This window comes from Protopterus annectens, chromosome 9.part0 (assembly GCF_019279795.1).
Source record: "Protopterus annectens isolate FY-2018-M chromosome 9.part0, PAN1.0, whole genome shotgun sequence".
Classification (NCBI taxonomy): Eukaryota; Metazoa; Chordata; order Ceratodontiformes; family Protopteridae; genus Protopterus; species Protopterus annectens.
The window spans coordinates 1,193,175,802-1,193,201,466 of record NC_056743.1 but is presented as its reverse complement, the minus strand read 5'-3'; the positions used below and the strand labels follow the sequence as shown (position 1 = coordinate 1,193,201,466).

General features: G+C 44.2%; 1 protein-coding gene across 1 annotated transcript in view; it reads left to right on the top strand.

The window, feature by feature from the left end:
- ZDHHC5 (zinc finger DHHC-type palmitoyltransferase 5) overlaps nucleotides 1-25,665 on the top strand; it is a 1,362,456-nt gene that overhangs the window by 1,232,549 nt on the left and 104,242 nt on the right. The window contains 1 exon segment of the mRNA XM_044084108.1: nucleotides 2,923-3,827. Within this exon segment, the coding sequence (XP_043940043.1) occupies nucleotides 2,923-3,827 (905 nt within the window).

Sequence of the window (25,665 nt, the reverse complement as noted above, 5' to 3'; positions counted from 1 at the left end):
CTGTGTCCCTAAGTCTCTCATCACACTTTCGGTGTTTAGTGTACTGCCGCCTATGTGGTAATTCATGGGTAATGTTTTTTCCCAAAGAGGATAACTATACATTTCTTGGCATTAAGCTTGAGCCCATGGCTCTGGCACCAAGCATCTGTTTCTGTAAGGCCCTTTTGTAGAATATCCACATCATTTGGAGATTCAATAATGGCTCCCAGTTTGCAGTCATTTGCAAACTTTGTTAGCCAGAGTCCCTTAGTGTTGGCCTGTACTTCAGAGAAGTAGATGCTAAACAAGAGCGGTCCCAGGACTAATCCCTGAGGTACTCCACTTGTCACCTGTCTGGAGTTGGATTTGGAGTCGGCTACTTTTACAGTCTGGGTTCCGTCAGTAAGCCAGTTGGCAATCCATCGAGTGACATAGGGATTTATGCCCTGCTTAGTAAGTTTATCTATGATTCCAGAGTGGGGGATGGTGTCAAAGGCCTTGGCGAGATCCAGATACGCTGTGTGGACCTCCTTACCCTCGTCCACAGCTCTGGAGATTGATTCGAAGAAGTCAGTCAGGTTCAGAAGACAAGATCGGCTCTTCACGAACCCAAACTGGGTGGGGTCCAGTGTTTGAAGGTCGCCAGTGTCTTTCTTTATAAGTTCCTTGTTAGTGCGTTCCATGCTCTTGCAGATTAGACTAGTCAGACTGATGGGAGGGTAGTTCCCGGGATCTAAGGTGGATCCCCCTTTGCGGGGTGGGATAACTATAGCTGTGTGCCACTCAGTGGGCACGAATGCCTGAGGGAGGCTATGATTAAACATGACACTTAGGTGAGGTGCCAGTTCATTTTGTAGTTCCTGTAGTACACAGCCCAGGATGTCATCTGGTCTCATGGATGCTGTATTTTTAGCTTTGGAGAGTTGGAGAGTGCGGTTTCTACCCATGTGGCCGTGATTACTGGAATTTGGCAATCTTTTGGTATTGAGATGGGCCCTTTAGGGGGTGAGAGAGGGGTGAAGTTGGCACTAAATCGATCTGCCAGGATATTGGCAATATCCTTGGGATCAGTATATTTAATGCCATTCTGTTGTAGCTCAGAGCAGATCTGAGCATTGCCATTTAGGTTCTTGACATAACTATAGAATGCCTTGTGGTTGTCTTTGAAATCTTTAGCAATTTTATTTTCATAACTTACTTTGGAGGATTTTTTGAGACATCTCAGCTTCTTACTGAGGCTGGTAAGGGAGTTTTTTGCATCCTGGGATTTTCCTCTTTTCTGCAGCAGTTTCTTCCTTCTGTTTAGTTTGTTTATGGTATGGGACCACCAGATTGGCTTCCTTTTTTTGGAGGAGAGCGTCTTGGTTCTATTTGGGATGGCACGATTCATGCATGGGTGGATGTGCTCGTACAGTGCCGTAGTGTAGGATTCAGCAGTCAAACTTTTGCTCCCATCTGCATGGGTGTCATGAAGTTTGCCACTTCTGACTTGAGTAGCATGAAGTTGGCTTTGGAGAAGTTTTTTTACAGATTTTTCTTTACTGGGGGGTAGGGGTGGGATGTGGTTGTCAATGGTGATTAGCTTATGATCAGACCTGACCAATGAGGGGGTGACCACAGGTGTGGAGCATCTATCTCCCATGTTGGTAATGACCAGGTCTAGGATATTGGAGCCCCTGGTGGGACTAATTTATGAATTCCAAGAAGCGTTGGGCAAAGGTGTTGGTACCCAAGTAGTTTTCTCAGTTAATGGCAGGGTAGTTGAAATCACCCATTATTAGGGTGTTTGGTTGTATCTTAATATTTTCCAGTATGTTTAGAAAGGTGTAGTGAGAATCTTGGGGCATGTTGGGGGATCTGTAGCAAGCTACAATTTGGATTGTAGTCTTACCTAGTGTTAGTTGCACCTGGAGAATTTCAGATGCATTGTGTTGGTCAACTAGCCTGGAGGTGTAAATGTCTTTGGTGAATATGAACACTCCTCCACCTTTAGTGTTTCGGTCTTGGTTTGGTGGCCGAAAAGTGTGATAAGAGTTTTAACCTGGTATTGCAGGGGTGGTCTCTGGAGCCTTGAACCCGGTCTCATTTACTGCACAGATATATCGATGTTCTCCATTTTTAGGAGTGCCTTGAGAGAGTGCATTTTGAGGTTTAGACTTCTAGCATTGAGTAGCATTACCTTCAGATTTTGCATGCTTGTATCTGTTACGGTGGTGGTTTTGTCCTTTGAACCTTGCCTAAAAAAAGCAGTATAGGGGTGGCAAGAGCTTTAGCCAGTAACCTGAATCCCAGGTGTGACAGGTGCAGACCATTTCTGGTAAAGCATCGTGGTTTGTCGATCGTGTCGTCCCAGGCAGACAGATACTGAATCCCCTTTGAATGACACTAGAAGCTTAGCCAGTTGTTCTGACCTCTTAGGATGGTATTTTCCTTCAAGTACAAATCAGAGTATTTCAGCTAAGCAGAAGCAATGACTCCATTTTCACAAACTACCTAAAAAGCCAGTGATTGTCTGTCCTTTCATATGGGAACTAAAGCTCATTCTGGAACATAAAACGTTGAAAAACAATATCATATCAGTGTAGCAATCACCTTGCCAATGATTTTGGAGTGTATAAAGTTAAACAGTGTGCTTCAGATTCATCATTGGTACACAAGATAACATTTGATGAAAAAGGTGCGTTTTCCTGCAGTTTGAGGGTGGTGATTTATTTAAGAAATGAGCACTAGAGACAACAGAGAAGTAGGTATGTTTATGGGTTAAGCAGTTTGAATAGATAAGTAGGTCTTCATCTGAAATTAATGCTTTTGTATAAATATGGATGATAGTTACTGTATAATTTCTTATGAGTGTTTTTGGTCTGCTTCCCTTTGGTTTGTTTTGGGTCTTAAATTAGGGAAGTAATAATTTGTAATTTAAAAATTTCTTTTTCTCCATGACAGTTAACCAGAGGTGAAAGCTTGAAGGAACCACCATCAATAGCTGAAAGTAGCAGAAACCACAGCTACCGTTCTGAACCAAGTTTAGAGGCAGAAAGTTTCCGCTCTCCCACCTTTGGGAAAGGTTTCCGCTTTGATCCTCTTTCTAGTGGTTCACGCTCCTCCAGTCTGAAGTCAGCACAGGGAACAGGTTTTGAAATGGGTCATCTGCAGTCTATTCGCTCTGAGGGTACCACCTCTACATCTTACAAGAGTCTGGTGAATCAGACTCGAAATGGCAGCCTCTCCTGTGATAGCCTGTTAACACCGTCTGACAGTCCTGACTTTGAATCTGCACAAACTGGGCCTGAGCCCGTAGGCTACACCTCTCCATATTTGTCAGCAAAAATCACCCAGCAAAGGGAAGCGGACCTGCACCGGTTTCAGACACATGGAAATGTTATTGCTGCAGGCTCTCCTAAACTGCACCCACGTGATACTTCACCTGTGCGTTACGAGAATCTTTCCAGACAGATCATGGCCACAATGCATGAGAGGGAAAAGTTACTGCACACAGATGAAGAGTCTGCTCAAGTGGATTCAGGAGTCCAGTCCACACCTGGTTCCAGTAATGCCCCACGCACTAGCTCTTCTTCAGAGGACTCAAAACGGTCTCCACCAGGGAGAGTTTCTTCTCAAGAAAGTGTAAGCTGTAGGGCGATTGCCCCAAGGTTTGGAAGGTTATCTGAGAGTGGATCAGTACAGTCCCAGCACTCATTACGGGTGCGTTCTCTTGGTTCTCCAGACCAGCCACCGCCATATGGGTCTCCTGTTGGCAAATCTATCTCCTACAGCAGCCATAAACCTCCACCATTTGCAAATGCACTGGATATAATAGAATCAGGGTCACAGCCTGTCTTGGCACCAAAGTAAGTCATGTTGCATACTCTTTCTTACACACACAGTAAAATTGCATTTTTTATTTTAATGAGACAGATGATGTAAAGATGTTGTATTGGTGGTGATGATATAAAATCTGCACATTGTCTTGCCCTAAGATCTGAGTTTGTATATAAAACACTAAGTATATCTATACTTTATGTGCATTGCGTGTTAGTAGTGCCGGTGTCATTGTGGTAAAGGTTGTCTTGTGTGCATTCAGACTGTATGAGAAGCACAAACTGAATGAGAGCTTTATACCTTTAGGTTTCAAGACCATACTAGGCATGGCATCTACCTGCTATACTGGTAGGCTGAGTTTTAGTAAGAGTTCAGTTACTGGCAGATCTTGAAGGATTGGGGGTTACATCACACCTGTGTCTTGGATGGGAAGGGATGAGCGTTGGAGTGTTTGCTGTTTGGCAACTGCAATTAAAGACTTAACATGACCATTTGTGAGGAAACGCTATGAACTTGAGACCTGCTGAGTATTGCCAGTAGTCCTGCTTTTAAAATCCGCGATGACTTAATCAGCCTTTCTTGTTCATCAGACTGCTATTAGGTACGGTTCAGATCTGATGTCAGTTTTCATTCATTCCTCAACAGTTGAGTTCGGATCCAACCCTTGAATCTGACTCTGACACTTTTTACAACTCATAGATACTGAAAATTCTAGAACTCCTCCCTTACTCATAATGCTCTAGTCCCCTACCATATCTCAGATCTCGTTTGCTGCCTTTGTGTACAGATGTGGCTGCTGCTAGCTTTCGAGATTTATTGTGGCTTCTTGTCAATTAAGTAAACTAATTATCTTTATAGTTTACTTACCCAACAGCTCCAAGCAAATACCCAGATTTGCTCGGAGCTGTTGCACAATGGCATCTCCTATACTGAGCCAACAGATATTGCCAATATACTGGCCGACAGATTCAGTGCCAACTTTACTCCTCGCCCCCCCCCCCCCCAAAGGACCAATCACAATACCAGTAGATTGCCAGGCACCCATTATTACTGCTGCACAGGTTAAAACAACACTATCCAAGGCCAAGAATACAGCTTCTATGGGACCTGACAATATCCCTGGCTGTGTTCTACATTTATTTATTTTTATTTATTTTCAGTTTGATTACCGGGGAAGTCCACTGGGCCAGAATGTGCCCATTTTCAGTGGAGGCCCAGGGAGAAAAGCTCCAGTAAGCAATACGAATTTCAAAAGGTTACTTAATACAGAGGTCAAAATACTTATATAAATTCATGCAGTCAGGTACAGCAAGTGTATAAATTGTCATTGTAATGCAATTTAGACAAAGGTAGCACGATTTGTAGGTGTTTACAATCAGGGCAGTAAGCTTCACTTGTCTTAACAATAAGTATCTGTGGATAACTTGATATTTACAATATTTACATGCTTGGAGTGAAAAGAGAGAACTTGCTTAATGTGAGGAAGTTAGCATAGATATATTCTAGGAGAATAGTAAAGAGGTTATAGTACAGTGTGGAATGAAGCCTTGTTCAATCACAGCTTCCCCTCAGGCTTTGTCCCTACCGAATGGCGCACTGCTACAGTCATCCCTCTCCATAAAGGAGGAGCGACTACAGACCCTGGGAACTATTGCCCCATTAGCCTGACAAATCTGATATGCAAAGCTATGGAGCACATCATCATGGACCTAATAAACAAGGATATAGGGAATCTCCAAGCTCTGGATCCCACACAGTTTGGTTTTGTGAAGGGTAGATCATGCCTGCTGAACCTGGTCGACTTCTTTGAGTCAGTCACCAGAGCTGTGGATGAAGGCAAGGTGGGTTCATACAGCCTACCTTGATCTGGTAAGGACTTTGATACCATTTCCCACTCAGGAATCATAGAAAAACTGACTAAGCTAAGCATCAACCCCTATATCAGTAGGTGGGTTGCAAACTGGCTCACAGATAGAACCCACAGTGTGAAAGTAGCTGGCTGCAAGTCAGACTGCCTACCAGTCACGAGTGGAGTCCCACAGGGTTCGGTCCTGGGTCCTCTCCTGTTTGGTATCTACTTCTCTGAAGTCCATGCCAACACGAATGGACTCTGGCTGACAAAGTTCGCAGGCGATTGCAAGTTGGGAGCCATAATTAACTCCCCAAGTGATGTTGACGTCCTACAGAAAGGCCTCACGGAGACCAACGACTGTTGTCAGAACCGTGGCCTTAAGCTCAATCCCAAAAATGTGTTGTCATCTCCCTAGGGAAAAATCCAGTTCCCCATGAAGTACCACATTGATGGTAGTCTTCTGAACACAAAAGGCATCATAAGAGATCTGGAAACGCAGGTTGACAGCAACCTGTCTTTTGACCACCACATTGCCTCTGTGGTCAGAAAGTCTTTCTGTGTGGCACATCTCATTACTATGGGTTTTGCATCCAGTTAGAAAGAGGTCATTGTCTCCCTCTACTCTTCCATCATTAGGCCAGTCATCGAGTACAATGCCCCATTTGGCATGTACCTCACTGGACACCTGCAACAACTGGAGAGGCTGCAAAAGTACCTCACAGAGAGGATCCTAGACCTTAAACACTTGTCCTATATGGACAGACTCAAAAAACTTCCAGCTATTCTCTGTCTCATATTGCCTACTTAGAGGTGATATCTGCTTGACTTACAAAGCCATGTCTAACCCAGCTCTGTTACAAATGCTGCATCTAAAGAAATCCCAATCCCTCCACACTACACGCTCCAGAGACCTCATCCTCTTTACCACAATCAACAGAACAAGCTGGAGAAACAGGTTCATAATCCAGAGACTGTCCATGCTATGGAATAGCCTTCCCATACATGTCAAGCAGAGCTCCTCGCTGTCCCTCTTCAAGAGAAATCTTGAGTGGTTGGGAAGTAGAAAATTCACCCCGGGAATCACTCCAGTGGCTCTACTCGATAGAGGCACTGGGAACTAAGGTCAGGTGGCACGATGCCTGGGTAATCCTATGGGCTAGGCTTGTAAAGGCTCCAGGGCCATTAGCCTAGTACACAGTTATGAACCTGTATACCTAGCTTTGCCTTTTTTCTATATACCTTATATATTTCTCCTTTATCCTACATTTTATCAGTGTAATTTTAGCTTACCATTGTTGGTAATTTATTTTCTCTTTTTAAGATAACCTTGTGAGTAACCTCTGTAATTATCATCATTGGTAAGTTTTTCTTCGCTTTCTTCTGAATTTCCACAAATAAGTTTTTTGTTATTGCTACTGCTATTTTTTTTCTCAGAATGGCTGAAAAGCCTTCATGTTTCAAAATGCTTAAGGATTGTGGGCATGAGATCCCTCTAACTGATGCCCAAGATTTGTGTGTATACTGTTTTGGCCCTGCTCATTTAACGTATCGTGTGGCATTTGTAAAGCTTTTAATTCACAGGGTTTAGTAGACAGTAAGAGCTAACTTATTCTGAAAGGTCTTCTGCAATAGTATACAGTATACATTTAATTCAGATCCCTGTGACTAAATTAACCATCAAGCAGCCCTCTCAGTGCTTTCTGCCTTAGTTTGTATCACTTGGAGGCCCACCTGTTTATTTGCATCTCTATACATTCCCCTTCATTGCTAATGTATCTCCCTACTCTAATCTGTGCACAAACCTGTTACTAATCAGCAAGTCAATGTGAAGACACACTCCCAACCTTCATAAAGTTTGCTCTCTCTTCTCTTCTCTTCTCTCCTTCACTTTACAGGTAGTTTGAATTCTTTCTTGCCCTCTCTGAGGCCTTCACTGATAGTTTTCCACTGACTGCCTCTCTGGTTTCTTGGCATTCCACCTGGTTTACACGGTACACCCCTTGTGCCATCTCCCTCCCCCAATACTAAGTCTGTATTAGAATCCTGCTGAGCATGGAACCATCTTTAAATTTCTAGTCTCCCACCAGGACACAAGTGCTCTTCAGCAATTGCATTCTGCTTGCTAGTAAGCCATTAGACCTCAGGAATTTCTTTAAAGTGTTCAGATTTGTAAAGTAATACTTACTTTTTACTCTTGTCTTGGTGGGCTCTGCCCCGCTCCGTTCGCCCTCGCTAACGCTCGGGCTCTCTCCGCCCCCCTGCCCTACCCCTATTACCTCCCGCCCCCACTACCTCTACATGTATAGTAATCACAGCCACACCCACAGCTCACCCTCACATCATCTCCACCAATCACAGCTCCTCAAGTCAGATCACATTATACCACACTAACTTGCTCCACACAAAATACTCCCAATCACTCTCATTCCCATTAGGCATTTTTTACATCACCCACACTACTTACCCATCCACATATAGTGCAACCTTATAATTCCTATTCAGACCCCCACCTAGTACCATCTTAAACTTTATAACCATGACTATCACACAATTAAGTCTAGTCTGTCTTCTCATAATTCTTTATAACAGCACAAGTTAGCACTCTAGCAATATCCCTAAACTTAGTAGCACAACACTACATTATGCCCTCTCATATACAGACACCACACATTATATCTGCCCACAATTGTTCAAGAACAACATAATGGACCAATTCAAAACTAAACACATATGCTCTCATTCCTACTCCAAAAAAAAAACATAATACTTTCTCACACTCCTCACCAAACTCCAACATCTGTATCACCATTTTAACACCAGGCTCACCATAAGTGGGGATACCCACCCCAACCTAGGCCCAAATCCATCCTGTCCAACACAAACTGCTCCAACGCAAATGTCAGAACATAACACCCTCACTATCTTCATCCCTGGGCAAATCAACAACAGCAGCAAAACCAACCATCTTTTAATGCTAAATATTAATATTAGAAGTATCAAAAATAAAATACCTGAACTCCAGGCCACAACAGCACACTACTCCCCAGACATAGTTGCTTTAACAGAAACCTGGCTAAATAAAAATATAGCTAACTCAGAAGTTCTCCCTTTCAGCTACAATATCATTAGACAAGACAGACCACTTCGTAAAGGGGGTGGAACTGCCTTACTGTACAAGTCCAACTTAACTGTATGTCAATTACCAAACTCCTACCCCTCCCCCAATAATTGGGACATACTTACCTCACAACTTCAACTTCCCCCTAAAAAGGTCATCACCACAATTGTGATCTATATTCCACCTGGTAATACACCTGCTAGCCTTGAAGACTTCTTATCCTGGTGTTCTTCCACATACTCACAAGAAACCCTTATTCTGGGGGATTTCAGCCTAGATTGGTTCACCTGCATATCAGAACCATCAAGTAATCTAATAAATCTCCATGGCTACTCCAACTAGATGTGATAAAAAATCTAAAAGGGAATCAATCCTTGACTGGGTCCTAACTAAAGCCCCACATTGTACCCCCACGCAAACAGTCTCCCAGATACCTTAAGTGACCATAACATAATATACTTTATACAAAGAAGTACAAGCGTATGCAAAACCACTAACTATATATCCTCTAGAAACACAAAAAAATTCTCTCCTGAGGTCCTCAATACTTTACTCTGTAACTGTGACTGGACCCCCCTAAAAACCCTCCCACTTGACCAGGCTGTAGCATATTTCAACAAAATATTTCTACAACACCTAGACACTGTCGCTCCATTGCGCAAAATCAAGGTTAGAACCTCTACAAACTCCTTGCTCAGTAAAGAAACAAAACAAATTCTCATGTCTAGAGACACTGCCTGGCTTTACTATCAAAAAACAAAGAAACACAAAGCCTAAGTACCAAGAACTGTGCAACTGTGCAAAAAAAAGGCATTAGGCTGGACATAAATCCTACTACATGACATTACAAACTAAATACCAACACAAACCCCAAAATTTTGGACAAATGTAAACCAGCTGCTAAAACTCACCCAAAAGGCTACCCCCAAACCAACCACCCCTGACACCAAAGTTCCCATCGAAACACAATTCACCTCCCACTTTGTGAACTCAATTCTATCCTTAGTATCACAGGACAGTTCCTTCCTCACTATCCCCCAACACAAATAACACTAATACATGCTTTACCCTCAAAACAGTTTCTACCACTTCAATCAAAAGCATGCTCTCCAAACTAAAACGCTCATCAACAGCAGCCGACCTACTCCCCAGCTATTTCACAGCAGATGCTATTGCTATCCCAATCTCCACTCTCATAAACAGATCAATTGTTGAAAACTATGTGCCCAAACTCTGAAAAATATCCTGTGTTACACCCATACATAAAGGTGTTACCTTCACTGAACTTAATAACTACAGACACATTGCTTTACTCTTCCCCCGGCCAAAGTCCTAGAAAAATGCATCCATACCCAGATGCTAAAATATCTCCTAGACAGCAATATCCTGTCACCTACTCAGCATGGTTTCAGACCTGCCCATAGTACCACTACAGCCCTCCTCTGCTTCACAGACACAATAAACCATCTCAAAAATGAAGGCCTGCAAGTGTCAACCTTTTTTTGGATATGTCCAAAGCATTTGACACAGTCTCACACCAAATCCTGCTAAACAAACTAAACCAATATCACCTATCAAATTCCACTCTTACCTGGTTCCAAAGCTACTTAACTGACAGGTATCAAGCTGTGAAGTGGGAAAATGTTGTCTCTCCTCAGCTACCCATAACTATAGGAGTCCCACAGGGTTCTATCTTAGGAACACTACTATTCACAATCTTCACAAATGACCTCCATACCTCCACACAGCATGCATCTGTCATTCAGTATGCAGATGACACTACCTTAATCTGTGCTGCACAAAACATTCCCACCCTCCTGCAAACAACTCAACTAGCATTCTCTGACATTGAAAACTACCTAACCAAAACCCAACTTATCCTCAATCCAAAGAAAACTCAGCTTATGATTATAACCAGTTCTAACAAAAACACTAACAGTCAATTCACTATCTACTCTACATATACTACTCCAGCCGCTCCAGTGGCACAGGCTAAGTTTTTAGGAATAACCATAGACTCCCACCTAAAATTTGATAGTCATCTCAACTTAACTATTAAAAAAGTACATGCCAGACTGGGATCACTCTACCGTATCAACCATTTCTTACCAGCAACACAGGATCAGCCATTGCTCGCTCCCAACTTCTATCCACCCTACTCTATGCATCTCCCATTCTGACTAATCTCAACAAAACTGAACTAAGCAAAATGGAAGCCTGCTATAATAGAATTACCCACTTTGCTGCAAATTGCTCATATAGAACTCATCACTGTACTGCTTTGAGAGCTCCACTGGCTTGAACTGCCCAACCACCTAACCTACAATCAGCTTTGCCTCTGTCATTCTGTCTATTACCTCCCCAATAAGTGTCCTGCCCTCAAAAGCCTAGTACATCACTCAGCCAAAAGGCCTCTTAGAGCATCAAGCAAACTGCTACTAAAAGTCACCAACAGCTACAGTAGCTTTGGAGATGCACTATATAGTAGTTCAGTGGCTAAAAAATGGACCTCTGTCCCCACTATCATTCAAACACATCATCCAAAGCCTCCTTTAAAGACCTCATCAGGCAACATCTCAAGCAAAGTTGTCAGTGCCATGATTGCTCCCCAGGCTAGTGAAAGCGAATAAGGTACACGTACTAAACCTACAGTTCTTGATTAAGATTGAAAACTATTCTCACAAACACTGGCTAATCTACAATCTATGTACTGTACCTGTGTACTATGTATTCTACCTATGTTCCAAATTTCAGCTGTACACCACAAATCTATTAAGTATTTTTATTTTTAAATTAATGTTTTTTGTTCTCTCCACTGTAACTGTTGATGTGCTGTATACCACTGTAGAAACATATCATATTTTGTAATTTGTATGTATACTGATCATGTCTAAATGTATCTGTAATTTTTCTATGTGGAGCTTTTCTCCCCGGGCCTCTGCTGAAAAAGGGCCTTTTTAGCTCAGACAGACACCCCCGGTTAATAAATGTAAAATAAATAAAATAAACATGTTCTGCTTATGTCCTTCTCAGAATCATTATCTGGAGCTGAAACCTCCAGATTAGACAAAAAGGAGCCCGGGAAGCACTCATCAGACCCTTCTGGATTTTTTACACCATCTTCTGATCCTACCACTGAGCCAGCCTGTAAAGTATCAAAATGGTCAGATCCGAAGACTAAATCTTCAGATCTGTCTGCCTCAGATGCCCAATCTGTTTCCTCTGATCCAATACCTTTGGATCCAAAACCACTCCCTCAGACCCGGTATTTATTTATTTTATTTTATTTTATTTTATTTATTTATTTATTTATTTATTTGCAGTTGGTTTACCAGGATAGTCCATCTATTGGGCCTAAAGAAAAGAGTTTTTCATAGAGTCCTGGGAGAAAAGCCCAAAAAACAGACACACAGAATAGTACAAAGCTCTTAAAAAGCTCTTAAAGCAAACTAACAGACAAGGTGTAAATAATAGAGCTATACTTATACAAAATGAAAAGAAATATTGCTTATGCATTATGTTTTAGGTACATTCAATAATGCAATCAATAAAAATAATGTAGTACATGTGGGTGTTTTAAAGGGGCTTTTAAAGAGTTGTTTTTTGTTTGTTTGTGGTTGTGGTTAGAAGTGAATATGGTATGCATCCTGTCTGGACCCTGTTCCTTTCAGGCTGCCCATCGCCTTTTTAGAGAGATGACACCATTCTAGGTCCCCCTCAGTGACATCTTCTTCCAGTTCTTCTGGATCCTAACAGAAGCAGATGTGGATAGACTGATGAGGAAGTTTCTCTTGGCACAGATTCAGATGGAATTTCTCCTGGTTCCTACCCTTTTGGGTCTGGAAACCTTTACCAGTACTACTCCACTCATCTTGGCTCCTTAACCAATCCAACCCTTGGCTTCGGAACCCTTTGATCAGTCATCCAGGAGCATCTGTATCGGATCCTAAGATTGTTGTATCTTTGGCTGCGATACATTCTCTGAGTGTACCAGCTTCTTGTGCGTCAGAGCCAGATGACTCTGAGCCGCAGCATCATTATCTGATGCAAAGTGCTAGAGTCGACTCCGAAGTTATCAGTGCCATCTCTGCCCCTTGGAGCCCCAGTATTGGACAGCTCGGCTCTGACCCTGCCTCTGGTGGGCTGCCTTCAGATCAGAGGGAGGAACTCTGATGAAAGCATGTCATCTTAGCTCTGTAAGCCTCCTCCCTGGACCATTTTGCCTTTGAGGTGGTAGAGAGAGTTCTGCGCTTCTGGAGGACAGATGATTCCACCCCTTTCGGATCATCTTTCTCAATCCCATGTGTTTGTGCCTTGAACCTCAACACTGTACTCTACAGGGACAGTCAGCCTAAAGTCACCAGGTTGCCCAGCAAGGTATACTTATCTTCTGATACTTCTCTGGAACATCCCTCTGAAGAAGTCCCTAGGAAGAGAAAGTGCAAGAGGAGGCACTTACTCTCCTCAAAAGTTGGTCACAGAACATACTGATTTTGATGAGGGAGAAGGGTCCCCAGGGTCACCACCTGATGACATCTCCTTTGGAGACAACGTGGAAGTCCTCAAGCAAAGGGGTGGTTGGTCTACTGATAACCCTTCTCAAGAGGAATCTGTATTCCTCGATGCTTGTGGGGTCTGGGCTATCTGCCTCTTGGGTGACTCTGCCTGCCAATGAGCTCATTGATTTGATCTCAAGGTCGGCATGGAAGGATCCCGACACTGAGCCAATCCCCAAGAGACCAGACAGGATCCTAGCACCAACAAAAGGAAGAGAATTCTGGAGCAAAGTAGTACCAGCAGATGCAGTACTAATAGCTGCAGCCACGAAGAAGGAAATCACAGAAAAGAGTTCATATATCCCATCCCCCCAACAGGGAGTCCAGGGATTTGGACAGATCTGGGAAGCATGTATATCCTTCAGTGACCTTTGCACTAAGGGAGCTGAATTATTTGGCACACTTCACCAGACTTCAGAGAGAGAACTTTCCAAATCCCTCTCTGTGGCCATTACTACTGAGACAGAGAGCTCTATTGCTTCACAGCTGGTTACTCTACAATCTCTCTCAAATTCATCCATGAGGCTCATTTCACATGCTACTGAAGGTACCTCAAGGGCGGTGGGTTCAGGCATTTCCATTACGAGACATTTCTGGATGGCCCCTGTGTGATTTTTGTGGAGCCTTTCATGCCTTCCTTCATCAGTGTTCCTTTTGATCAAAGTTCTGTGATTGTCCCTAAAGTACAATTCAAGTGAAAGAAACTTCTCTAAGAATCAATGAGATGGTCGAAAAAATGTGGTTCAGAAATTCCCAGGGTCCTTTCCGTGATCCTTGTGGAGATAATTCCCCCAGGGGCAGAGGGGGGAACTCTGACGGAAGATGCCACCTGCCTGGCAGAGGAGGCCTGCAGAACCAGGAGTCCAGAGATTCTTTTTTGGACAGACCCTACCAGTGCTTCTGAAAGGAGGCCCGATTGTCATCCTCCACAGGCAGTCGGGATTGTCTATCCCTGCACCAGAGAGCCTGGCTAGACATTACAAAAGATACGTGAGTGCAGAGGATTATTTCCAGAGGTTATGTAATACCCTTTTCCCTATCCCCTCCCTTAACAGTAAACAAAATTCCTGATGTTTCACCCAGTCAGAGGAAAGCAGCAGCACTAGAAATAAAAAAAAAAGCTGCTAGAAAGAGTCATCCAAGAGGTCCCCTCAGACCAGAAAGAGTCTGGAACTTAATCAAGATTCTTTAGTGCCAAAGAAAACGAGACTGGAGACCAATTTTGGATCCCAGCAGACACAATTCAGCCCATTTTGCCCTTCCTGCACAAGAGCAACTGGATGTGTTTAGTAGATCTTCAAGATGAGTGCTATCACATACAAATGAACAGATGATCCAGAAGATACCCAAGTTTACATCTGGGAGCCAGTCATTACCAATTCAGAGCCCTGTCCTTTGACCTCACCACAGTCCCCAGGGTAAACAAATGCATATCAGTAGTAGCAGCAGCTCACTGAGACTGCAGGGATTCCGGGTGTTTCCGTACTTGGACAATTGGCTCATAACCACTCCAACTAGGCATCTTCTGATAAAAGCACATGAGTATGTACTCCAACTTTGCTCTCATCTAGGAATTGCCATCTATCACAGCAAACCGCAGCTAGAACCATCTCAGACATTAGAGTTCATAGAGGCATTGTTCAATACTGTATTAGTGACAGCCCCCCTTCTCTTATCAAGAGTACAAACTGTTCGATTTCAAGTCAAAAAGATAATTCAAAATTCCTGTCTATCAACTTGATTGATTCTGCAAGCCTTGGGGTCAATGTCTGCTGCTATAGTCCTAGTTCCGTTAGCAAGATACCATATGAGAATTCTTCAGTGGACTCTAGTGACTCAGTTGTCACTTTTATACCAACCACTGTCCACCCAGAACAGAATAACTCAAGAATGCAAAAATACCTCTGGTTGGTGGATTCAATAGGATATTGCAAGGCAGTCACCCCTTCATTCTTCCTCAGCCGACAGCCATAGTGACCATAGATGCTTCCAAAATTCGGGGGGGAGGGGTACTTCTTGGGAAAGACCGTCCAAGGCACCTGATCCCCTGAAGAGACCAACACACACATATTCAATGTCTTGGAAATGAGAGGAGTACTCCTAGCATTGCAGGCTTTTCAGTCTTACCCCCTATGTCAAGAAGTTCTGTGTGGCAATAGCCATTCTCATCCAATCGATTTTTGATAGCAGTGCACATCCAACGTGATAGCAATCAAGTTGAGCAGGTCCATTTTGTTGCCTCTGGAGTGATCTGTCAGTATGAGAGTTGCAGAAAAGATATTCCACCAATGGGGCCAACGTTGCTGCGACCTCCCTGCATCTCCCCTCAGAAAGCACAACAGGTTCTTTGCCTTGATCTCACCACCAGGGGAATCACCAAGAGGTGCTGTCCTCCGTGATTCCGCCACCCAGTCTTCTCTATGCTTACCCCCAACCCCTGTAATCCCCAGGTTTCTCCAGAAAGCATCTCGTTTGAAGAGCAAAGTCATCCTCATTGCCCCTTATTGGCCTTGTCATATTTGGTTCCTCTTTCATTGGCCTCATCTAGTTCACACTCTATGGATTCTGGATCCAGTTCCAGACCTCCTTTCTCGCCCAACAGACATGATTCACCTGGACATTTTAGGCCTAAAGCTGGCCACATTGTTTCTCCATTTTCATTGATAGAATGGAAAAGATTTGTTTTTTTAGGCACAACAGAAAACACTGACCCTTTTTCAGCATCAGTACATAAAGTTTTTCTCGTATAGGAGTTGAGTTCAGCCTTAGCTTCTTCAGAACTTTGTAAGGCCTTTATATTCTGAAGATCCAACTCTGCCATGGGATGTGAATTTAGTTTTACAAGCTTTAACTTGGTTTCCATTTGAGCCATTAGCAAAGTGTGAACTAAAATTTTTAACCAGGAAAACTATTTGTTTGGTAGCTATAACCTCTGCTTGAACAATCTCTCAAGTTCAAACCTCATCTTCCAAGCCACCTTATTTAATTTTCCCTAAAGATAGGGTAGCATTACGAACCAACCCATATTTTCCTCCTAAGGTGGTGTCAGAATCCAACATTGATCAGCCCATTAATCTTCCAGATGTTCTTCGTGTTTCACTGTTGCAGTCATCACATTTGGGTGATCTGCTTGCAGTAGCCGTCAGTCGGCCTGATTAACAAAGTCTTGGGTCCTGCGTCGGTTGCTGTCTCTTCTTTGATGTCAGGTCGTCAGGGGTATAAAATGTGCAGCCGACGATATTACATCAGTCTTTCTTGCTGTGCGGTGCCTGAAGCAGAAGTAGTTCGCAAGTGCCGGTCGGCCAACTCCTGAAATTTTCGTTTTCGAGTTTCAGAACCGAAATCTTCAACTAAAAGCTTAGTACCCCGTTGGAGAAAATTTCTTGCTCTAAACCGATGTCAGTAAAAGTAAATAATTGCATTTCTTGTGGAAAGCAAATACCTCATAAAGATTTTCATTCATACTGTATTCCTTGCCTAGGCCCTGACCATGACGTACCTCACTGTCGGTTTTGTGCTTTACTTAAACCTCGAACTATCCATCGTAGATATATTTTCGCTTCTAAATATTGCGGTGCTCGGTTCAATTATCCTGAGATGTCCATCCAATTGCCGACATTCCGAAAAAATGCAGAGATAAAGACAGAGACTTGGTCCAAAGTTGCTGACAGCACTTCTCCTAAGCCAGTCGCCAGTTCGCCGGTACTCAGTGAGGCACTTTTGCAGCCCCTGATACCCGCAACTTCAGATTCGCAGGCCTCTACTGAGACCCATTAGAAGTCTGGTATGCCCCGAGATGCTTCAACTGTGGAACCTGCGGATGTTCATCGTGTTACACTGCTGCAGTCATTACACTTGGGGTTCCCCAGTCGGCCGGAGTTCCAAAGTCTTGGTCCGGCATCGGTTGCTGTCGCCTCCTCCCTGACGTCAGTAGGACAGGGGTATATAAGATGCAGCCGATGCCATTTCCTCCAGTCTTTCTTGCCACGCGGTGCCCGAAGCAAAAGCAGTTCGCAAGTGCCGGTCGGCCGTCTCCTGAAATTTTCATTCCGAATCCAGAACCGAAGTCTTCTACAAAGCTAAGTACCCTGTTGGGGAAACTTTTTCTTGCCTCAGACCGATGTCAGTAAAAGTTAATAACTGTATTTCTTGTGGGAAGCAAATACCTCATAAGGATTTTCATTCCTATTGTATCCCATGCCTAGGCCCTGACCACGACGTCACTGGTTGTCGGTTTTGTGCTAGGTTTAACAAGCGCACTATTAAACGTCGGTTTGACTTTGCCCAACATTATTTTGGTAGAAAATTCAATTATACCATGCCATCGGAACTTCCGACGACCGGAATACACAAAAAGCGCAAAGACAGGGATAGGCATCCGAGGCCCAAAACTGACGACGAAACCTCTTCTAGGCCAGTCGCCGGTTCTCCTGTTTTCAGCGAGGCGCCTTCGCAGCCCCTGACGACCGCTTCTGTAGAACCACAGGCCGCCTCTGACTCCCACGTGGAGATGGCTGGGCCTTCGGAAGCACAAGTTCTTCAGCCTACCGAGACTAACCTTTCAGAGGGATCCAGAGTAGCTGAGCAACCCACAGCTACAGAGGGTGTCTTCAGACCTACTCAATTAAGCATTAAACCCTCAACTAAGTCTAAGCCTCCTTTAAAATCAAAGAAACAAATACAGCATTCTCCAGGACAGGCCTCCATGCCTAAGAAACAAATGCTCAAAATGGCCGAAGACCTAATCACTCTGATCAGGGGGTCCCATCCCCCTCCTGATAAAAGGCCTAGACAGGATGCAGACTATGACTCATCCGACCAGGTGTCCATCTCTTCTGATTCATCCTCAGACCTAGGATACTCTTTACCCCCTTATGAGGATTCTGATGCTGAGGAATCAGTTCCATCAGCCTCACCACCTGAGGACTACTCCTTTGGGGAACCCTACATACCATGAGGGAGCATTTCCACTGGGAAGACCAAGATTACTCAGAATCCAAGAAAAGGCTCAGAGACTTCCTTTTATTACCTCAACACAGACCCCTTGCTATTCTGCCAGTGTTAGAATATTGTGGATGATGTTATACTGAATCCAGCTTAAATCCTGATTCTTTACCTCCAGCCCCTGTTAAACCTGACAGATACTACAGAGTCCCTGACTCTCATACATTTCTGTATAAAAGCCCTGTAGCTGATCCTGAAACTATTTCTCAGGGACCCAAAGGAGTTAAGGCCTCATCAGCCAAGAATCCAGTTCCCTCTGACAGAGATTCCAGAGCATTAGACAGATGGGGAAAGAAAGTATATACGTCTGCAACTTTAGCAATGAAAGCCTTAAATTGCCAGTTTCACATGCTAAAATATCAGCAATTTTTACTGTCTCATTTAAAACAAAAAATGCTTCCAGAATCGGATCCTCCTAATTTTAAAGAAATGCAGGATTTATTGCATGCAGCTGAACAAGTGGGAAAGCATACTTTGCAATGTGGTTTTGATTCTCTAGAGGCCTCCTGCAGAGCAGCAGTTACAGGCTCTGTCATTAGAAGACATGCATGGTAAAAAGAACATACGTTACCAGATCATGTTAAAGCAAAATTATTGGATGCACCTTTGCAACAGGATGTGTTATTTGGAGTTAAGGCAGAAGAGGTATTAAAGAAAATGGAGGATAAGGCAAAATCTATGCAAACGTTGAAGGATTTCTTACAGGTTCAGCCTCCTAGATTTAGCAGAAACTGGCCAACTAAGAATTGGTCCTTTCCAATTACAGACAGACCTCAAAGGGGAAGATACAGACGTCCAAGAGGTAGAGGTCAAACACAAGGTCCTTACAGGCCTCAGCAGTGGGTTGCATCAGGCCAGAAAGAAGGGGAAGACAGGCCCCAACCATATAAAAAGCAGCTCCAATGACTTCCCACTACAACTGCCAAACAAATCCTTCTTGGCAGCCCCCTTGGGAGGAAAACTGGCACTCTCCTACCACAATTGGCAAATGATCACCAAAGACAAATGGGTTCTCAACATTGTATTTCAAGGTTACAGGTTCCACTTTCACACTCTACCAAGGTTAAAAGGAATGCCAATTCTGCCACTAAATGGGGCAGAGGCTCAAAAACAAATTACAACACTCATGGATATGAGAGCTATTCAAAAGGTACCATCACAGGAGCAAGGACAAGGATTTTACTCAAGACTCTTTCTGGTACCCAGAAAGGACAAAGCCTGGAGGCCCATTCTGGATCTTTCATCTCTAAACACTTACCTGGATGTTCCGAAATTCAAAATGTTGACACTGCAGCAGCTTTTTCCCATGCTGGGCAAGAAAGCTTGGCTCGTGACTTTGGACCTCAGAGGCATACCTGCATGTCCCTATCGGACAGAACTGCAGAAGATACCTCAGATTCATAGCTGGTTCAATGCACTACCAATTGTCTGCACTGCCGTTTGGCTTATCTACTGCACCCATGGTCTTCACAAAGTGCCTGGCAGCAGTAATTGCATTTTGCAGACAGAAAGGAATTTAAATTTATCTGTACCTGGACGACTGCCTGATTCAAGCAGAGAGCAAGGACATTCTTCTAAAGCATCTGGCGTTTGTAAGAAAAGTTAAGTTGCCTGGGCTACACAGTAAACGAAAAGAAATCAAAACTAGTGCCCTCACAAGAGATTATATTCCTGGGTGCCAGCTTGAACACAACGTCCCAGATGGCTTATCTCACACCAGACAAACAAGGACAACTGACTCAATACTTTCAATTGATGGCAACAAAGACCCAACTCCCTGCAAGAAAAATTCTGCAGGCCTTGGGTTACATGGCATCCTGCATACTACTAATTCCATATGCCAGACTGCATATGAGGAAACTACAATGGTACCTAAAGAATGTATGGTCTCAACACTGTCAAAGTTTGGAAACAGTTATACCACTAATCCCTTGCCTTCAACAGGAGTTTTAATGGTGGGCTCAAGCTTGTCACCTCAACAAGGGACAGCCTTTTACACAACCCACAGCCAGGCAAACACTGACAACAGATGCATTGGATTACACCTGGGGAGCACACATGGCAGGCAAATGTATTCAGGGCACGTGGCCCGCAGAACAAAGGCATCTTCACATCAATCAAAAAGAGATGCTAGCTGTACAAAATGCCCTTATAGCTTTCAAGGATTTGCTGCATCCAGGACAACTACTACTAAAGACAGACAACACCACAGTTATGTGGTACATAAACAAGCAAGGGGGCACTCACTCCTACCCCCTATGCAGATAAGCCATGACCTTGTGGAACACAGCTATAAACCTTCAAGTTCATCTGCAAGCACAATTCCTGCCAGGAGAGAAAAACACACTGACAGACGACTTAAGCAGAAACATCATGGATCCCCACGAATGGGAGTTGAATCCACAAATATTCAGAATGATAACACGGAAATGGTGGAGCCCGGACATAGACCTGTTTGCATCCCCAATAAACTGCCAGCTACAAAAATTCTGCACAAGGAGTTACCATCCACAAGCATGGAAAGTGGATGCCCTCTCATTCAGCTGGGAGAACCTACAAGTGTACACTTTCCCACCACTACCTCGCCTGCCAAAGGTACTCATAAAAGCCAGGCAGGAAGATCCAAAAATGATCCTGATTGCACCAGACTGGCCACGCCAGCACTGGTACCCAGTCTTAAGGAGCTTAGCACAAGAACCACCCTGGATTTTGCCTCAAATCCCACATCTGCTGACTCAGCACAACAAACAAATACAACACAGCCAGCTAAAGACCTTAAACCTAGCTGCATGGAAGATTCCTGTGTCAAGCAAGCAATGTCTCTCTCCAAAGCTGTTATGTATGTCATTCTGGAAGCCAGAAGGCCTAGTACCAGGAAAGCCTATTCGGATAAATGGAAGAGATTCTGTGCCTGGAACCAAGCTCACAGCCTTGACCCTCTTGTCCCAAACATTCCTCAGATACTGCGATACTTAACTGAGATGCTGGACAAAGGCCTCTCCTTCTCATCCATCACGATCCATGCCTCTGCCATCTCTGCTCATTACAACACGGATCCACCAATTTTCTCTAATCCTCTGTTAAAACAGTAACTCAGAGGGGCTAAAAACATAAGACCGCCCCGTAGAGCACCTACTCCAACTTGGGACCTCAACTTTGTTTTGGAAAAGCTAACTTTACCTCCTTTTGAGCCAGCCAACACAGCAGAATTAAAATATATCTCTTGGAAAACTGCTCTGCTCCTGGCAATAACATCAGCATGAAGAGTTTCAGAATTACAGGCACTAATGGCAGTGGAACCTTTCCTCATTTTCCACCAGGACAGGGTGTCTTTAAGAACTAACCCTACTTTTATGCCAAAGGTGGTATCCAGTGTGGCTCTAAACCAAACTATTCACCTGCCAACTTTTTATCCTAAACCACAGAATAAAGGGGAGAGACTACTGCACTCTTTGGACATTCACAGGCAGTTATGCTTCTACTTGGACAAAACCAAAGCTTTCAGAAAATCTAAGCAATTATTGGTGGCATATGCTGCAGGAGCACAGGGAAAAGCCATTTCAAAACAGACCATTTCAAAATGGATAGGATATTGTATACGTTTCTGCTACACATACCATGGAAAACCTGTACCTAGCAGCATTAGATCTCACTCCAAAAGGGCAATGGCCACTTCAACTGCCTACCTCAGGCGTGTACCTACCAAGGATATTTTGGAAGCAGCAACTTGGAGTTCTGTACATGCCTTCACCAAGCATTACCATCTGCCTCTATACTCTAAATCCAGAACTGGCTTTGCCACTGCAGTGCTGCAGGGCCTTATAGCCACTCCTAATGCCTTATAGAACCAGCCACCTTACCTCAGCTTTGGGATTCTACCCAAGTGTAATGACTGCAGCAGTGTAACACGAACATAGTACAGTTTTGTACCTACCATAAATGTAGATGTTCGAGTGTATACACTGCTGCAGTCCAGGTTACCCTCCCTCCTTCCCCTCTTACTGGCTGGTACGTACCTATGTCCTCTACCCTTACTACCTATGGGGAGTATTTGCTGGTAGCTGTCAGTTGTTTTTTGCTTTTCTTATGTATGTTTTATTAGCAATTGGAATTGCCTACCTATTTGGGGGCAACTGACATCTGGGGCAAGAAAAACTGAAGAAAATGGCGTCTGCTGCATCTTATATACCCCTGTCGCACTGACGTCAGGGAGGAGGCGACAGCAACCGACGCCGGACCAAGACTTTGGAACTCAGGCCGACTGGGGAACCGCCTGACAGCAGGATAACCCAAGTGTAATGACTGCAGCAGTGTATACACTCGAACATCTACATTTATGGTAGGTACAAAACTGTACTATGTCTCTACCTTGGATGGGTCCGGAGCCGCTGTGCAGGCACCAGCTTCTGAGGGTGTATTCATGCCTACTGACGTCCATATTAAACCAACACCATCTTCTTCATCAAGGCCTAAAACTCAAACCATGCCTAGAAAACTGACACCCAGACCACATGTTCAGGCGTCTATGCCTAAAAAACAAATAAGAATGGCTGAAGACCTTATTACTTTAATCGGAGGAAGCCAACCTTCCCCCTCTAAGAGACCTAGGACTGAGTTTGCTGATGATACTTCTAACCAGGATTCTGAAATTTGTTTCCTCTGATGACCAAGATTTACCCTTATCTACCTATGAGGATTCTGATGCTGAGGACTCTTATTCCCTCTGCTTCCCCCCCTAGAGGATTTCTCTTTTGGTGAAACCTTGCATGCTCTCAGGAAGCATTTTCATTGGGAAAGTCAGGATTTCTCTGATTCTAAAAAGAGGCTTAGAGATTTCTTACTCTTGCCCCAGCACAGGCCTTTAGCCATACCTCCTGTACTAGACATTGTTGATGTTTTTTCGGAATCTAGCTTGGCCCCTGACTCTCTGCCTCCTGCTCACAGAAAACATGATAGAAATTACAGGGTTCCTGACTCTCACATGTTCCTTTTCAAAAATCCTACTGCGGATCCTGAGACCATTTCACAGGGACCCAAGGGCATTAAAGCTACTACTGCCAAAAAATCCTACCCCCTCTGATAGAGACTCTAGGGCGCTGGATAGATGGGGTAGGAAGGTATACACATGTTCATCGTGCATACAGCTGAAGTAATCACAGATGGGTTCTCTGCCGTCAGGCGGGTCCTCGGTCGGCCGAATTCCAAAGTCTAGGTCCGGCGTCTGTTGCTGTCGCCTTCTTTCCTGACGTCAGTGCGACAGGGGTATATAAGACACAGCCGACACCATTTTCTTCAGTCTTTTTGCCGCCTTGTGCCCAGCAGAAGCAGTTCGCAAGTGCCGGTCGGCCAGCTCCTGAAATTACGAAAATTTGGAAACCGAAGTCTTCTTTAAACCTAAGTACCCCATTGGGGAAACTTTTCTTAGACCGATGTCAGATAAAGTTAACAATTGTATTTCTTGTGGGAAGCAAATACCGCATAAGGATTTCCATTCCCTCTGCATACCTTATTTAGGCCCAGACCACGACGTCTCGGGCTGTCGCTTTTGCGCTACTTTCAATAAACGCACTATTAAGCATCGGGCGGAGTTCGCCCAGCACTTTTTTGGTAAAGCTTTTGATTATAAAATGTCGTCGGAGACTCCGACTACCGTTTTGTCCAAAAAACGCAAGGACAAAGACCGACACGCGAGGTCCGCGGTCTCCACAGACACCACGCCAAAACCGGCTACACGTGGTCCGGTTCTCAGCGAGGCGCCTACGCAGCCCCTGACTACCGACGACACTTCTCTGGCGGTGTCTTCTGTAACCGAGACCGCAGCTGCCTCGACCCATACCCAGACTACAGTTACCGAAGCCACTGTGAGTGAGCCTCCTAATGTGGACAGGTCCACTTCCACCCATGGTGTCTTTAGACCCTCATCTTCCTTTTCCATAAAGGCATTTACTAAGTCCAAGTCAGCCATGCATCCCAAGAGGCTTGTTGCACAGGGCCCATCTCCAGGCCCCATGCCTAAAAAGCAGATGCTAAAAATGGCTGTGGATTTAATTACTCTTAACAGGGGTTCCCAACCCCCTCCGGACAAGAGACCCAGAGTGGAGGAAGATTCTCCCTCTTCTGACCAGGGCTCTATTATTTCAGAACACTCTGATGAAGAGGAACACTCGTACTCTCCTTTTGAAGATTCTGATGCAGAGCAGTCCATTCCTTCTGTATCTCCCCCAGAGGATTTTTCTTTGGGGAAACCTTGCATACCTTGAGGGAACACTTCCATTGGGAAGGCCAAGACTTTTCTGATTCCAAGAAAAGACTTAAGGAATTTCTTTTGCTACCTCAGCACAGACCTCTAGCGATACCTCCTGTCTTGGACATACTTGATGATGTTTACTCGGAGGCTTGCCTTAATCCGGCTTCCCTGCCTCCTGCCCCAGTCAAGCCTGATAGGTACTACAGAGTTCCTAACTCTCACCAATTTCTTTACAAAAGCCATAATGCTGACCCTGAAACCATTTCTCAAGGCCCCAAGGGAATGAAGGCCTCTACTGCTAAGAATCCACTACCTTCTGAAAGAGAGTCTAGATCCTTAGAAAGGTGGGGAAAAAAGGTATATACCTCGGCCACCCTAGCCATGAGGGCCTTAAATTGTCAATTCCATATGCTTAAATATCAGCCGTTTCTGTTATCAAAAGGAAAAGCACCTTCACATCAATCAAAAGGAAATGCTAGCAGTGATAAATGCATTTACAGCTTTCAAGGACCTCCTGCATCCAGGGCAATTATTGATAAGAACAGACAACACCACAGTAATGTGGTACATAAATAAACAAGGAGGAACACATTCATACCCCCTGTGCAGGCTAGCCATGTCACTTTGGAACTTGGCTCTGGAATGGCAAATCGAACTGCAAGCACAGTACCTGCCAGGATTGGAAAACACGCTGGCAGACAATCTAAGCAGAAATATGACAGACCCACACGAATGGAAGTTGCATCCTCTAGTGTTTACAAAGATAATCCAAGCGTGGGGAAGGCCAGACATAGATCTCTTTGCCTCCCACAGGAATCATCAATTGACAAAGTTCTGCTCAAGGACCTTCCATCCAAAGGCCTGGAGAGTGGACGCCCTTTCTTTCAGTTGGGCAGCACGGACAGTTACGCCTTCCCACCTTTGCCTCTTCTGCCCAAGGTGCTCTTGAAAGCAAGAGCAGACAGACCGAAGATGATACTGATTGCTCCAGATTGGCCAAGACAACACTGGTACCCACTCCTGAGGAGCCTAACACATACTCCTCCCTGGACCCTACCTCTAATGCCTCTTCTACTGACTCAGCACAGCT